The sequence below is a fragment of the Anguilla anguilla genome, chromosome 6 (assembly GCF_013347855.1).
Source record: "Anguilla anguilla isolate fAngAng1 chromosome 6, fAngAng1.pri, whole genome shotgun sequence".
In the NCBI taxonomy this organism is placed as follows: domain Eukaryota; kingdom Metazoa; phylum Chordata; class Actinopteri; order Anguilliformes; family Anguillidae; genus Anguilla; species Anguilla anguilla.
In genome coordinates, this window is record NC_049206.1 from 7,136,100 (window position 1) to 7,149,685 (window position 13,586).

Sequence of the window (13,586 nt, forward strand, 5' to 3'; positions counted from 1 at the left end):
TTTTATTTTTATTTTTATTTTTTATTTTAAATGGAAAAACTTCTTCTAACTTCATCGGAAGAGATAAGAGCTTGCAGTTCTTCTGGTTATGACCCCCCATACACACACACACACACACACACACACACTCACCAGCCAGATTGCTAGTTCACAGTTTCAGAAAAGGCAGGAGATGTAATGGGAATTGGAGATGTGCAAAGAGACCGCAAGTTAGGCTGAGAACAGCATGCTGGGAAAATCGCTTTCCCAGCAAACAGCATTAGCAGTGTGCATTCAGACAGTACAGATCCTAGTTGCTTTCCATCTATCTATGCTATGAGCTACTCAAATGTACATAGAGGATACAAAAATAAACTGCTGTATCTTTCCATAAGTTACTTACTGTGGCTGTCCAGCAAAGTTTTGTCACAGTGAAATGGTTTCAAGGATAATAATGTGAAGATGTGAATTGGATCATTGAATTAGTTTATCGTGAACATTACATTAAAACTTACGTTTACATTTGGGTATTTATATTTCTGTTCATTTACTTCAGATGTGCACTTATCCGTCCTTATTTCTTGAGTGTGTGTGCTTTTGAAAGGATGAAAAAAAAAATGTGGTCAAAAATGAATGGGATTCACCCTTGCATAGTATCACTGACGTTTCTGTGTAGAAGATGTGTCATCTTTAATCAATTGATGTCCAGTTCAGTGTGTCCAAGTGCCATTAGTATAGCACTGGCATGATATGGAGAATGGAGTCTCTGTCATCAGGATAAAACTGGCAACGCAACTGAAAACATGTGTGTTTGTAAAGAAAGAGACAGCACATTTTTTTCACCCTCGCAATTTATTCATTTTTTTAATTCAAAGGACAGACAGTCATGGTACTTTCTTTCTGCATGACAGCAGAATGAAAATTCATAGGCGTCCCATAAAACGAATAACTGCCGTGAATTTTTTATTTTTTCATCTAAATTGGATCTAATGAGTGGGCCGTTTGAATGCCTGGTGTTCAGCATCCTTTCTTGTTCAACCTTTATCCACGAAGAATACTGCTGATCTTATACAAGTTGTCCTCGACGATGTAGCGTCTCATTTCATTTGATTGGCTCTAAAGGTATCCTAGCAGCCTGTTGCTGGGACATTGATGAAGGCCTTTTAACAGCATGGTGTGATTGTGGAGGTTATTGGGACCCATAAAGAGCAGGTTTATGCCGAGTAATAGTTGTTGTCATGCCTCATACTGCCTTAGTTTCCCCTCTTTCACACACACACACACACACGCGCACACACACACCACACACACATAGATACACACACACACACACACACACACACACGCGCACACACACACACCACACACACACAGACACACACACACCACACACACAGATACACACACACACACAATTGCTTTAAGGTTTTTTTTGTTGTTTTGTTTTTTGTTTTGTTTTTCCTTAATGCATCCCGACAGTAGGCGCGTCGGAAGCCACCGGGAGCTCGCGCGCTCTGAAAATAATTAGCTTCGGTGTTAGCGCTCGTCCTCGGTTCAGGCTGCTATTAAAGATGAATCAACGGAGAGCTTAAAGCCACAGGAAGTCGGCGTGGAGAGAGAGGATCGGCGCCAGCCGCCCCGGGCATTGCTCAGGTGTAATTAAAAACACTGTTTAAAAGCGATCGCGCCGACGCCTGCCTCCGTTCCTTTTTTGGCGGCGCGCATCGCGGTTCCTTAGACCTGCGCAGCGGCCAAACGCGCTAACGGTTAGCGGCGGCGTATCCGTGGCAATTCTGCCGTACGTCTTTGTCGCGCGCGTGCCTGCTAATTCCTTCGCCGTTTAAAAAACGTCACCTTGCTTTCTGTGCCCCCTCGATTTCCTGGCGCTGGTTAAAAAAAAAAAAAAAATGGGCTTAGTTTCATAATTCCACTTTGTGAAATTATGCAAAGAATTAGTCATTTACAGTCATCCGAACGTGTTATGCGGTAATTGTCGACTCCGCGGTACCTGGAGAGAGAGCACAAGGCAAAATAATTGTTACTTCTCAAAGAAAGGCTTATTATTCCCCAGAGAGAAAGCAAGTTGATTGCATTTCCTGCCAAGATGAAGACATTTGAATAGAATTTTCAGTAGTGATGAATGTGATAACTGCAATGTAATAACTGCCTAAAAACTGCTTTGAATTGCTTTCATGAGTCACAAATATAAACGCGGATCAAATGTTCGCAAGGAAAAAATTTTACACGTTTTCCCGTATCTAGTTATCCATATACAGTGGGGCTGCCCAACCCTGTTCTACCATCCTGTAGGTTTTCACTTCAACCTTAACAAAACGCACCTCATGCAACAGATAAAAATCACATTGAGCTGCTGATTAATACAATCAGGTGTGCCAAGTTAGGGTTGAAATGAGAGCCTACAGGACAGGACAGTAGATCTCCAGGTACAGGGTTGGGCAGCCCTGATATATACTGTATTACATTGAGAAATCTGTTACCAATATTCTTTTTAAAAAAAAATTTCTGTCAGATTTGCGGTGGGTTTGAGAAGTAATTTGTTTGGCAAACTGCTTCCCCCCCAAGCAGCTGCGGACGGGGAAGAAAAGAGACGTTAAGGAGCTGGAGGATGTTTCCACGCGCGGGGGCGCGGTGGACCGACACGCGTCTTCCTCAGCACACGCTCCGGTGCGGAGGGTTGGGTCTGGCGTGCGCTGCGCGAGGAAGGACGCGCCCTTATTTATCTACCGAACGTGTGCTTAGCTCAGAATCTGAGAAATTACTTTCTCTGCAGTGCTTCGCTCTCAGATGGCAACAAGAAATTGTGTGTGGGTGTGTATGGTCTGTGTGCGTGTGTGTATGTGTGTGTATGTAAGTGTGTGCGTGTGTATGTGTGTGTGGTGTGCATCTGCGTGTGGTGTGCTTGTGTGTGTGTGTGTACGCGTGTGTGTGTGTGTGTGTAGCCATGTCCTTGGATGATGTGATAATAACTGAACACATCACTTGCTTTCACACACATTTTGCAAGTGTACCCGTGGCCGTTCCTCCTATGGATACCGTCACCGTCTTTTAAGCAAATCACCAAGCCATAATGGCACAAACTCAGCTGTGACTGTCTGTGATACAGAAAACAACATTTTCAGATTTCCTTTTTAAAAGTGTCATCTGCAGCCAATCCCTCAGGTTTGTTTTGTTTGGAAATCCATTTCCAACCCCGGTATCCAATTAAAAGTGTCGCTCCTGCCATGGGTACTGCACTGAGCCCATTTCACACCTACAAGGTAAATATCTACTGAAGTAAAAGTGTGACTGCCTCTGTGTTTCAGCATCAGGGCTTTTCAGAACCGGCTTGTTTTTCAATGCAGGCGCTGTGGGCGTTTACCTTTTGAATATAAACCCTTAGGTATTGGTGAAGTCACACACATAAAGTACACATGCACAGGCACACACACACACACACACGCAAACACACACATACGCGCACACACATACAGACGAACATTCACGCACATACGCGCGCGCACACACACACACACATTTTTAATGCAGAAATCCTCGGTATGATGGGCCACAGAAGCTGCAGTCATCTGGGGCATTGTCTTGCATGTCTGCGATGAGTCATAGCTAAATAAATAATGCTTGGAAGCAGGTCTTTTAGGAAATATGTTTATTTCATCTAATTTATCTTTGCATCTCTGAAGACCGCCGCTCGAGATGGAACGGGAGAAGTCCTCGTGTTCATATCTGCAGCGTGAGATACGAGGCCAGCGTTGCTGCCTTTCTTTGTAGTCACCGGGGGTGTTTGTTTATCTGCTTGTTTCGATGGCTGAATATTTCACTTGCGGGACAGCGACTTGGCCATTTCCTTGTGAAAACAACACCAAACTGTTACATTTATTACCTATATATAACGTATATTGGGGGGTTTTATGTGTGCGTCGAGCATTTTTGGAAGTTATCGGAATATCAGACGGCCGGTAAAGCGAAACGGCTAGCCGGAGGAGTGTGGCCCGCCTGATTCCTTCGCTCGTGTGTGCCGGGTTCCAGTTCTTCACAGTTCTCTGCATCACATATCGATTCCACTGAGTGAAACCTGTAAATTTAAAGTCCTGCTCGGTGAGTGAAGTAGTTAATAGTCGCCTGCCTTGAGCCGCTATTCTCCGGTGCATTGTTACTCTGGTTATGAACTTCCGCAAGAAGGAAATACTTGCAGCTACTGAGACCGCTTGGGATGTAAAAAAAAATGTTTAGCTGTATCTGTAGGTAGCCTGTGTGAGCTTAATGTACCTCTGTAGGTAGCCTGTGTGAGCTAGGGTTACTGTAATGTAATGTATCTCAGCTGTAAGCCCGCCCACTTTTGGAATGTGACCACCATGTTCTGACCAATCACCACTTCAGCTCAGTGAAGGTGGGCTTAGCATAGAGCAGAACTTTATTTTCCCTCACAAAGGAAATTCTTCTTGCACACAAAGATTCGCTGCAGTATGAACGGAACGCATTCCAAGACATTCCAGGACCTAGCCAGCTAACGCGAAATGTTACTGGAATGCTTTTCAGTGTTGTTACTTTGCCACTACTTGGCAGCAACATTGTGAGAATGTTTTGTGCTAGCTGGGTTGCACCAAAAAAACAAAAAAAACATGTACACACGGCATCGCATTGCAGTCAATAAAAAGGTGCATTCTTGTGCAGGTTTCTGTAAAATGAGTTTCATTCACTTGCTGTAGAGAAGTTGTAAACTTCTCGAAATAAAGGAGGGTAGTGTTATGTTTGGTAAGATGGGACATCTGATAACGGTAACTGATTTGTGCTAACCAATTCGGTCCTGAGGGGCTGGCGGGGGTCTTCAACCATTCGGATACCGAGACTAAGAGTGTGCTGATCACACCGCAGTGTAATATTTGGGAGGAATGTTCCAGATGCTTTCCCCTCCGTTATGAATAATTGTTTATGTAATTTGCTGCGCAGCTCCAGAAAGGCCAAGTCCTCCTCGCTGAACGCTGAATGTCAGCACTGCCTGCGGAACAGAATTAGCATAATGCTATCGGCTCTGACGGCCCGAAGTTTGCTCCTAAACCAGGGCTCCTGCCGGCCCTTTTGAGTCACGTGTCTCAGTGCTGGCATTGTTATCGATGATGGTGCCGAGGCAGTACTCCAACGCTGCCTCGATATCACCCGAATGATCACCGACGTAATTTTGTTGTTTTTTTTTTTAGTTCTGAAATCGATCACCGTTTCTTCCTTTTATTTCGTTAATGTCTGAGAGGGGAGAGTTAAAGTGGTCAGTATCCTCGCTGTGGTCAGCCTCGTTATTTTTAACGAGGTGAGGGCAAGGCGGCGATTCGAACGTATGAGACGCAGGGGTGTTGAACAGCAAGAGTGTTTGTGTGTGTGTGTGTTTGCATATGTTTGTGTGTGTGTGTCTTTGTGTGTGTGTGTGTGTGTGTGTGTGAGTGAATGTGTGTGTTTGTGTGTGTGTTTGCATGTGCGTGCATGTGTGTGTGTGCATGTCTGCATGTTTTTGCGTGTGTGTGTGTGCACGTGTGTGTTTGTGTCTGTTTGCATGTGTGTGTATATGTTTGTGTGTGTGTGTGTGTGTGTGTGTGTGTGTGAAATATGGTACATTTCCTCAAACTGCCCTCTCAGAAGCAGACGCGTCCCTGACCTGCCAACCGCTGCTACAGTAAGTGCCGCTCCCAGACGCGGTCTTGAGAGATATTTTGGAGATCGGGCCATCTGGGCTCTGTAATCTGTAAGAAATCCAGATAAGGGCCTTGCTCTCAGTCTTGTGTAGGTACGGCTTATGCCCTGCCAATCCATAACTTGGCAGGCGGCGCCCGCGGCTGTGCCAGTTTTCGTAAATCCAGCCGCGGTTCGAGTCCGTTAATTGAAACTCTCCGTTCGCCCTCGACAAAGAGCTCCCCTTATCAGCTCCCTTCTGATGCGCGCTGCGCCCCTCCCCCCCCTCCCCCCCCGCGATACCGCCGTTCATCTCAGCATTCATTACGGGACGCGTGTAACTGACACGCAAAAGGAGGGCCCGCGATCCGGAGTCCTGAGCCATCGTCACGGTAACCCGCGTCACCACGCACGGCGGCAGCCTTTCCGTCTCAGTCACTCAGTCATGCGGACAGGTGGGAGACTGATGAAACGTAATTGAAAAAGGCTGGTTAAGTCTCCCTAAACCCGGAGTTAAATAAGGCAATAATAAAATTTTAATGGACTCGCCCTTCCTGTAATCACTTGCAAGGAATCCTATTCAGATTATTAAGTGGGCTTTTGGGAGGGGGTGAGTTTTGATTCATAGTACGTTGGAGATGGAAACAGGCGGAGTAATTGGAGGGACATAATTAAGCTTTTCCTTTTATAGCGGTTTAATCATGCTCTTTGTGAAGCGGCTGTTAATGCATACAGCACGTGCGATCTGACGCCCTCGTCGTGCAAAGCTGGTATTTCATTAGATGCAAATTGAACAGCTTTAGGTGCGAAATATTCTACAGCTTCAGCAACACAACAGGAGAAAAAAAGACACTTAACTCTTTCGGCTCATTCTCTGTCGCTGATTTGCGGCGTCTCGGGAAAAAAAAAAAAAACTGATAGCGTGTGGCAGAAAATGCGCTCGAAGACCTGGGTCTGCTATTTTAAAAACGTGCGGTTCTCTGGCGCAGTGTGGATTTCTTGGCATCGTAAAGACAGCTTCGTTTGGAGGCTCTTGGACGGTTTTAGTGATCTTAGTAACTCCACGGACACCAGGTCTAATTTACAGGCCTAAGCAAGCTGTCCAGTGTCGCGCTGCAGAGTACCCCTCGAGCTCACGCCCCCCCCCCCCCCAAATTCCAGACTCATCCATTGATTTTTCCGTCCCGGAAATTCCTTGCTTGTTAATTTGCCCCGCCACGCTGAACTAGACTCAAATTTGCGTTGGTCACAGAAGGGGGTTTTCGTTTGAAAACACATTTAACTTTAGATTTGCGTAAAGGGGGGATGCTGTTTATAAAATTTGGCACGGGCTAATAGAACGATAAGGGGAGAGGAGGGGTCGCGGGCGTGCGGGTGATTGACAGGAAGGGCTAGGCACCCGCGCAGCCAGACTGCAGAACTCAGGACTGTTTTGTCAGTGCTTGGCGCGGGTTGGTTTTTTTTGTTTTTTTTCCCCCCCCCCACCTCGACTCCCTGCAGACGGCAGCCCACGCATGCTGCACATGTCTGCGCCTCGCTCAGCCCGTTCCTCTGGGGTGCGGGAAGACCAAGTTCAGCCGAACAAGCGCTCACATAATCAATTCTTTTAAAAAAAATTTTTTTTTTTTTTTTTTTACCCTCGTTTTTTTTTTTTTTTTGCTGTTGAGCTTGGCTCAGGCTGCGAACATCGCACGCTGTTCAACACCTTTCCACAGTTTTTATGTGGCAGTGAGATTTTTCTTCTCATCCCCTTCCCCCACAGACACACACACACACACATGCACAAACGTACACGCACGCACACGCGCACACACTCATGCACGCAAACACACACGCACACACATACTGACGGAATTATGTACGAATGTAGGCATTCTCAATATCTATTTATTTTTTCCATTGAAGATTAGACATCCATTTAAAGTTTTCAATGGATTTCACTCTAATAGAAAATTCTCATCAGTTGTCAAGCTTCGTTTGGTAATATCAGTGATGTGGGCTGTCTGTTGCCATCTTATGAAAGTCAGAAGTGTTATCTTGACAGACGCTACCACTTATGTGCATATTTCTCTGTGTCTTCTTAACAAATTGGACCTGCTGCTTGTAATGTCATTAAGTAAGCTAGGCCAGGAGATGGGTCTGCAGTAACAGTACAATAACCCCTTTGAAGAGTAAGTCTAAAACTGTTGTAAAACTCCATTGTTTTCACGTTCCAGTAGTGATTGTTACATCAGCATTAGAATGTTTCGTAAAGAACATTCTAATCATATATTCGTGATCTGCACCTTAAAATCCCACTCAGTTATTTTGGTTGCAAATCAGCAGCAACAATCAACAAAAATTAAGCGTATGGCACCTGTAAGTAACTTGGTGGATCATGGTGTTCATATTTTTTTAAAATGTTTTGGGTTTTTTTTTTTTTTTTTTAATTAGGAGAGTATTTCTATACCTAAGTCCCATATCTTCGTCTTTTTTGCGCGTTTTACGCCATTAGCATTTTATTAGCGGCCGAGATTTCCGAGTTCTAAAGGGTTCTAAAGGGTTAATTGGCTTGACAAAAGATAGGGCACAGCTAATATGCTACAGACCACAGAGCTAATCAGCCGACCAGCCAGTGTGTCTTCACCCCTGGGACCACCCCCCTTGCGTTCTGACATAGCCCTGACATATGTACATGTAACGGCACTCAAAGGGCAAGGCGTCCCAGTTGACTGTTACAAGCTGTTGGAATGTGCAATCGCCAAGGAGATGATAACTAACCCCCACCCCCCCCTTCCCCCCCGTACCAGCCCAACAGTCCATATCATTTCACCTCTGACATCACAACGTGTTTATGCATTAGTCACTTCTGCATCGGTCGTGCATGAATAATCACTGGCAAGTGTTCTTTGACTGACATGCAAAAAATATTCCGCATATAAATTCTGCGTGATTATTTAGCTGTCAGATTACAATACTTGGCAGTAATTATTAATGCTTGTTTAATAGTAGTGCATGTATGTATTTATGGGGGGGGAGTTGTTGTTTATTTTATCTTGGCTCTAATATATTCCACGGGATATGCTTATGCCTGCATTGTGTGCCTGGTGAGTAATGTCACTGATCATTGCACATGACCTCGTGCGCGAGCAGTGAGACGTCTCGCGAATAAACATTGCTTTATCGAGTGCAAGTGCGTTTCCGCCTGAAACTGTCTAAGTGGCCCCTTCAGGTCTGCGTGGCCTCGATAGATGACCAAGAATCTTCTTGCTCGCGAGGGGGAGGGGATTTATTCTTGTGAGAAATTACTGTACTTGTTAATTGCCTTCATTTTGTCCAGGTTTAAGCAGTCTTGGGTTTTCTACGTGCTCTTGACGGTGTGTGTTTGTACTGTACAGGACCTGTGTCACAGTGAATTTTTAGCGGTTATTTCGGCTACTGCAACAGTAATAAGGGTCTCCACCAAAAAAAAAAATAATAATAAAAGAAAAGGAGTCTTTAATTTGATGTGTGCTACCCGTGAAATGGCTGTGAGTCTTTGTCTCATGAATTGAGTCTCACCTGGTGCCGCTGAAACAAAGAGCAGTGTAAAAATGGATCAGAGGTGGGTGTTCTCCATTAAGGATCAGGTCTGTTCCTGGAACTCCGTGACGATCATTAAATGCACGTCGGTGTTAATGCAATCGCAAATCCGCTATTCTTTTTGTAGCACATAATACAGTGTATTAAATATAGTGCTGAGCTTAACATGCGGTAACTTCTATTTTTAGAAACAGAGTTTTCAGCTTTCAGTTTGGAATTGCCCTGTTAGAGAAATTTGGAAAGTGCATGACAGCAGAAGCCATTCTCAAGGAAGCAGAGACTACCCAGCTACAGGAATATGTAATAAATACAGGTGTTTCTCACAAACCATGTGCAGTCTTTTTTTGATTAATAAGGCATCAGGTGACTTTAGGGTCAACCTTCATGGGTCGCACACATTTGTACCAGGGTCAGAAAGCGGAGGTCCTGGCACAAGTGAAATGACATGATTCTTTCCTCTTGAATTTTTTATAAGTCGGACATAGTGTATATGTGTGTGTGCGCGTGTGCATCCGTGCGTGTGTACATGGGTGCTTGTGTGTATGTGCGTGTGTGTGTGTTTGTGTGTGTGCATGGGTGCTTCTGTGTATGTGCGTGTGTGTGCATGGGTTCGTTCGTGTGTGTGTGTGTGTGTGTGTATATTTCCCAGTTTATTCTTCTGTAGGTTTAAATTGAAAATGTGAAATTCCCTGTTCAGCACGTGATGCTCTGTGATGCTGCTTTGCCCTTTTGTGATATGCCTTGTTTGTATTGTTTCTCCAACAGGATTTCCATGGTGAGCAAGGCAAATGTAGTGCTGTGCCACAGGGATTTGAACCCGCAGTCCCCTTCCTGTAATGACTGTTTCTGAGCCGTGTCCTGTGTGTGTGTGTGTGTGTGTGTGTGTGTGTGTGTGTGTGTGTGTGTGTGTGTGTGTGTTGCAGGTTCACGTACACGCTCGGGGAGGGCATGTGGCTGCCCCTCAGCAAGAGCTTCGTCATCCCGCCCGCGGAACTGGCCATCAACCCCTCTGCCAAGTGCAAGACGGACATGACCGTCATGGAGGACGCCGTGGACGTCAGGTGAGAGGACGGAACCTCCCAGGATGCCTCCCGGCCCGTATTTAATGCTTTACTGTGGGTGTGAGATCACAGACCGCAGATATGCGATTAGAATGTTCTTAACTGAACGTTCTAATACTGGTGTAAAAAATCACTACTGGTAACTGAACACAATGTAGTTCGAGAACACAGACTGTTTTTAAAAAAAAACATTCCATATAACCTGCTCTTTAAAGGTTTAAGGCTCAGGCGAAGCCACAAGTGCATGAAAGTCCAAAAGGCCCTCACAGAAAGCGCAGGTGTAGGTATCACTTAATACTTTTAATTTCTGATAATCGGACATGCACAAAAGTCAACATGAAAAGCGGGGATTGCTACACAAAAAGTGAATACGTTTGCTGTTCTTTCACCATTCTGTGCCAGCGCACTGACTCTCTGTTAGGAATGCTTAACGAAATACTGTTAATTATAGTTTGGCATGTTGCACCCTAATTATTTTGTTGTTGAACAGCTGTAGGAAATGTACAGGCAAAAATGTGCGCTTTTGCGGTTGTTGCATTTTGTGTAAGGGTGTGACCGTAGGGAGGATTTCGAAGTGCCTTGTCTTGGTTAGCACTGCACGGGTAAAGATGTGTTACCATTTGCAACAGGTACATCGTTTGCTTTATCACGACACACAAGCTGAGGGAAGAGGTTGTTCAGTGCAATTTTGCCATGAAATTACTTTCTGAAATGCAATTGCTTAATTTCAAGGCGCTGTGTCACTTACCTTGTTCCCAAATATAAGGAGGTGGAAGATGACTGCTAAGCTTGGCGAAATTAATACAGTGTGTGCGCCGCTTGCAGTTTAATGGGCATAATGAAGCAAACATTTGTGATGCCTCAGGCCAACCAGAAGCGTCTTAAACGATGTTTCAAAAGTGGAATTCTTTTTCTTCCATTTGCACTTAGCAGAGGAATATGAATCTCTTTTTTTTGTTTGTTCTTTTAGCTTTTTTTTGCCTTTTGACATTTTATGAAGCATGCAAATGACTTCTTTCTTTCTTGGACAGTCTGGAAATGAATGTGCTTTTCTGATGCTCTCAATTGAAAAACGTGCCACAGCCATTTTTCCATCCTGTGATTTATTTAGTAATAAGCGTGTCCTTCGCTAATTGGTTCTTAAGTTTGATGAGTTTTGAACATATTCCGAAAAATAACTGCCAGAAAAATGTATTCATGTTGTGAATAATTTAGCACCCTTCAAGACGCACCTTTTTTTATTTCTTATTTTCTTTGCGTTCTCAAAGCGAAGTCCTAATTTACATGTGGCAGGGACTTCGAGAGAGTGGCTGTCTGGTAATGATTAAAAGACTGAAGAAGCGGGAGACAGGGAATATAATTACATGCAAAAATCGATGTTAAAACAGGAGAAGCAAATATCGCTCGCCCGTGTAATTAGATAAAGTGCTTGGTCTGAAACGCTCAAATGGCTTTCAACACTTTAGGAATTAAAAATACATCATTGCATTATTGCGCTTATTACATGTTCGCTCTAAGTCCTGTATTATGGGTTTTTACTCAGTGAGGGACTGCGGGCTTCAATAAGACAGCTTCCTCGAGACCTTCTTTTCTTTTTTTTTTGTTTGGGCGGCACGGTGGCGCAGTGGGTAGCACTGTCGCCTCGCAGCAAGAAGGTCCCGGGTTCGAATCTGGGTGGGTTTCCCCCGGGTACTCCGGTTTCCTCCCACAGTCCACAGACACGCAGGTTAGGTTAATGGGAGAATCTAAATTGCCCCTAGGTATGAATGGTGAGTGCATGGTGTGGGTGTCCTGTGATAGTTTGGCGGCCTGTCCAGGGTGTGTTCCTGCCTCTCGCCCAGTGCACACTGGGATAGGCTCCAGCACCCCCCTGCCCAGAATAAGCAGTCATAGATAATGGGTGGATGGACGTTACCTTTGTCAAGCAATCAGCACTTGTTCAATTTAGCATTTTGCATCGCTCTACCACTTAAATAAGAGATTTGAATTTTGAGCTGAAGAACCTGAACACAAGGTGCTTCATATAAGTCCGTATTGCAGAAAGTTGCTAATGTTTCAATAAGGAAGAGTTTTTAGTACCATATGGTATGCTTTATGTGTGAATCTGCTGCACACCCACATACATCTCATTTGTCAAGATTGAAAGGTCAGGATTTAATTCCTAAACTTTGAAATGGCTACATTTGTGGATCCTAATTGCGGCAGGTATTGCATAAGCGTCATTCTTAATTGCTCCAGTGTCCATGCTGTATGTTTAGAAGCTACTTTAGAAGCTAAAGACCTTCACAAATTACCCAACCAAAGAATAATTACTTTGGGAAAAGAAGTACTTTTGGAAGACACTTTATTTTAGTTTGTTTTGTGTGGCCACAGAACAAGGAAGGGAGGGATGTCTTATAAAACCTTTTCCAGCATTTTTCAAAAAATGTTCAGCTGAGACTGAGCTGAAAAATGATTTACTTTTTATCAGTGTTATAAACTACATTTCCAGTGATAGTTGTGTCTTATTGGAGCTAGTACTGGGGATTTGTGTGGTTTTCCGTGTTCTGTAATCACAGTGCAGAGTGTTCTGCTGGAATAAACCTTCATTTTGTGTTGAGTAGCTGGATTCCAGTGGGAAATTATACAAAGCCCGAGACATCAGAAGATCTTGTGCAAAAAAATCAAGATCTTGTTCTCCATGAAACAAAGCTACTGTAGTCAAATTGATCTAGGTCAAATAAGCAAGACAGAGAATGGCTCCCTCAGTCAAACTCATATGCTTTAAGAGCCAGGTGTAAACATAGCCAGAGCTGGACTAAATACATTTCATGTAAATAATTTTATAATTTCATTTAAAATATGTGCTGTCATTTTCTAGGACATCTTATGTCATTTTCTAGGACGACTTATGTTAGACGCCCGTTCCATTTGAACAGACTTGTTAACGTAGAGTGAAGCTGTACTTTCGGACAGCACCGGTGGTAATCATATTGTAAAGGTAGGTTCAGGCCTTTGTGTTAACTTTGACTCCTAAGTCCAGAAATGCATGTACTTGACTGAAGTGCATAAAGAGAGACTGTCTTTCTGACTTTGCTGAGCCCAGCTGTGCCGGAAGGTTCCGGCTGTGGTGGCACGGCGCGGTCGGGTCTGAAGAGACCGAGGAAAGGAGAGAGAGGCACACACCTCTGAGAAGTGGAGGGCACCTTCCGCAGTACACACAACGTGACTTTGACTCAAACACAGGTGCGCTGTGCTCGGACCCAGAGGTAGCTGGCGCTACAGTAGAGCTGGTCCATCAGAGGAAAGCACAGCCTACTCTCACAGCCT

The 13,586-nt window shown here is 44.4% G+C and overlaps 1 protein-coding gene across 5 annotated transcripts in view; it reads left to right on the plus strand.

Moving 5' to 3' along the window:
- Nucleotides 1-13,586, plus strand: part of astn1 (astrotactin 1) — a 323,396-nt gene that overhangs the window by 137,201 nt on the left and 172,609 nt on the right. For all 5 annotated transcript variants that reach the window (XM_035422531.1, XM_035422532.1, XM_035422533.1 and 2 more), the window contains one exon: nt 10,140-10,277. In XM_035422531.1, coding sequence (XP_035278422.1) covers nt 10,140-10,277 — 138 coding nt within the window. The remainder of the gene's footprint in view (nt 1-10,139; nt 10,278-13,586) is intronic.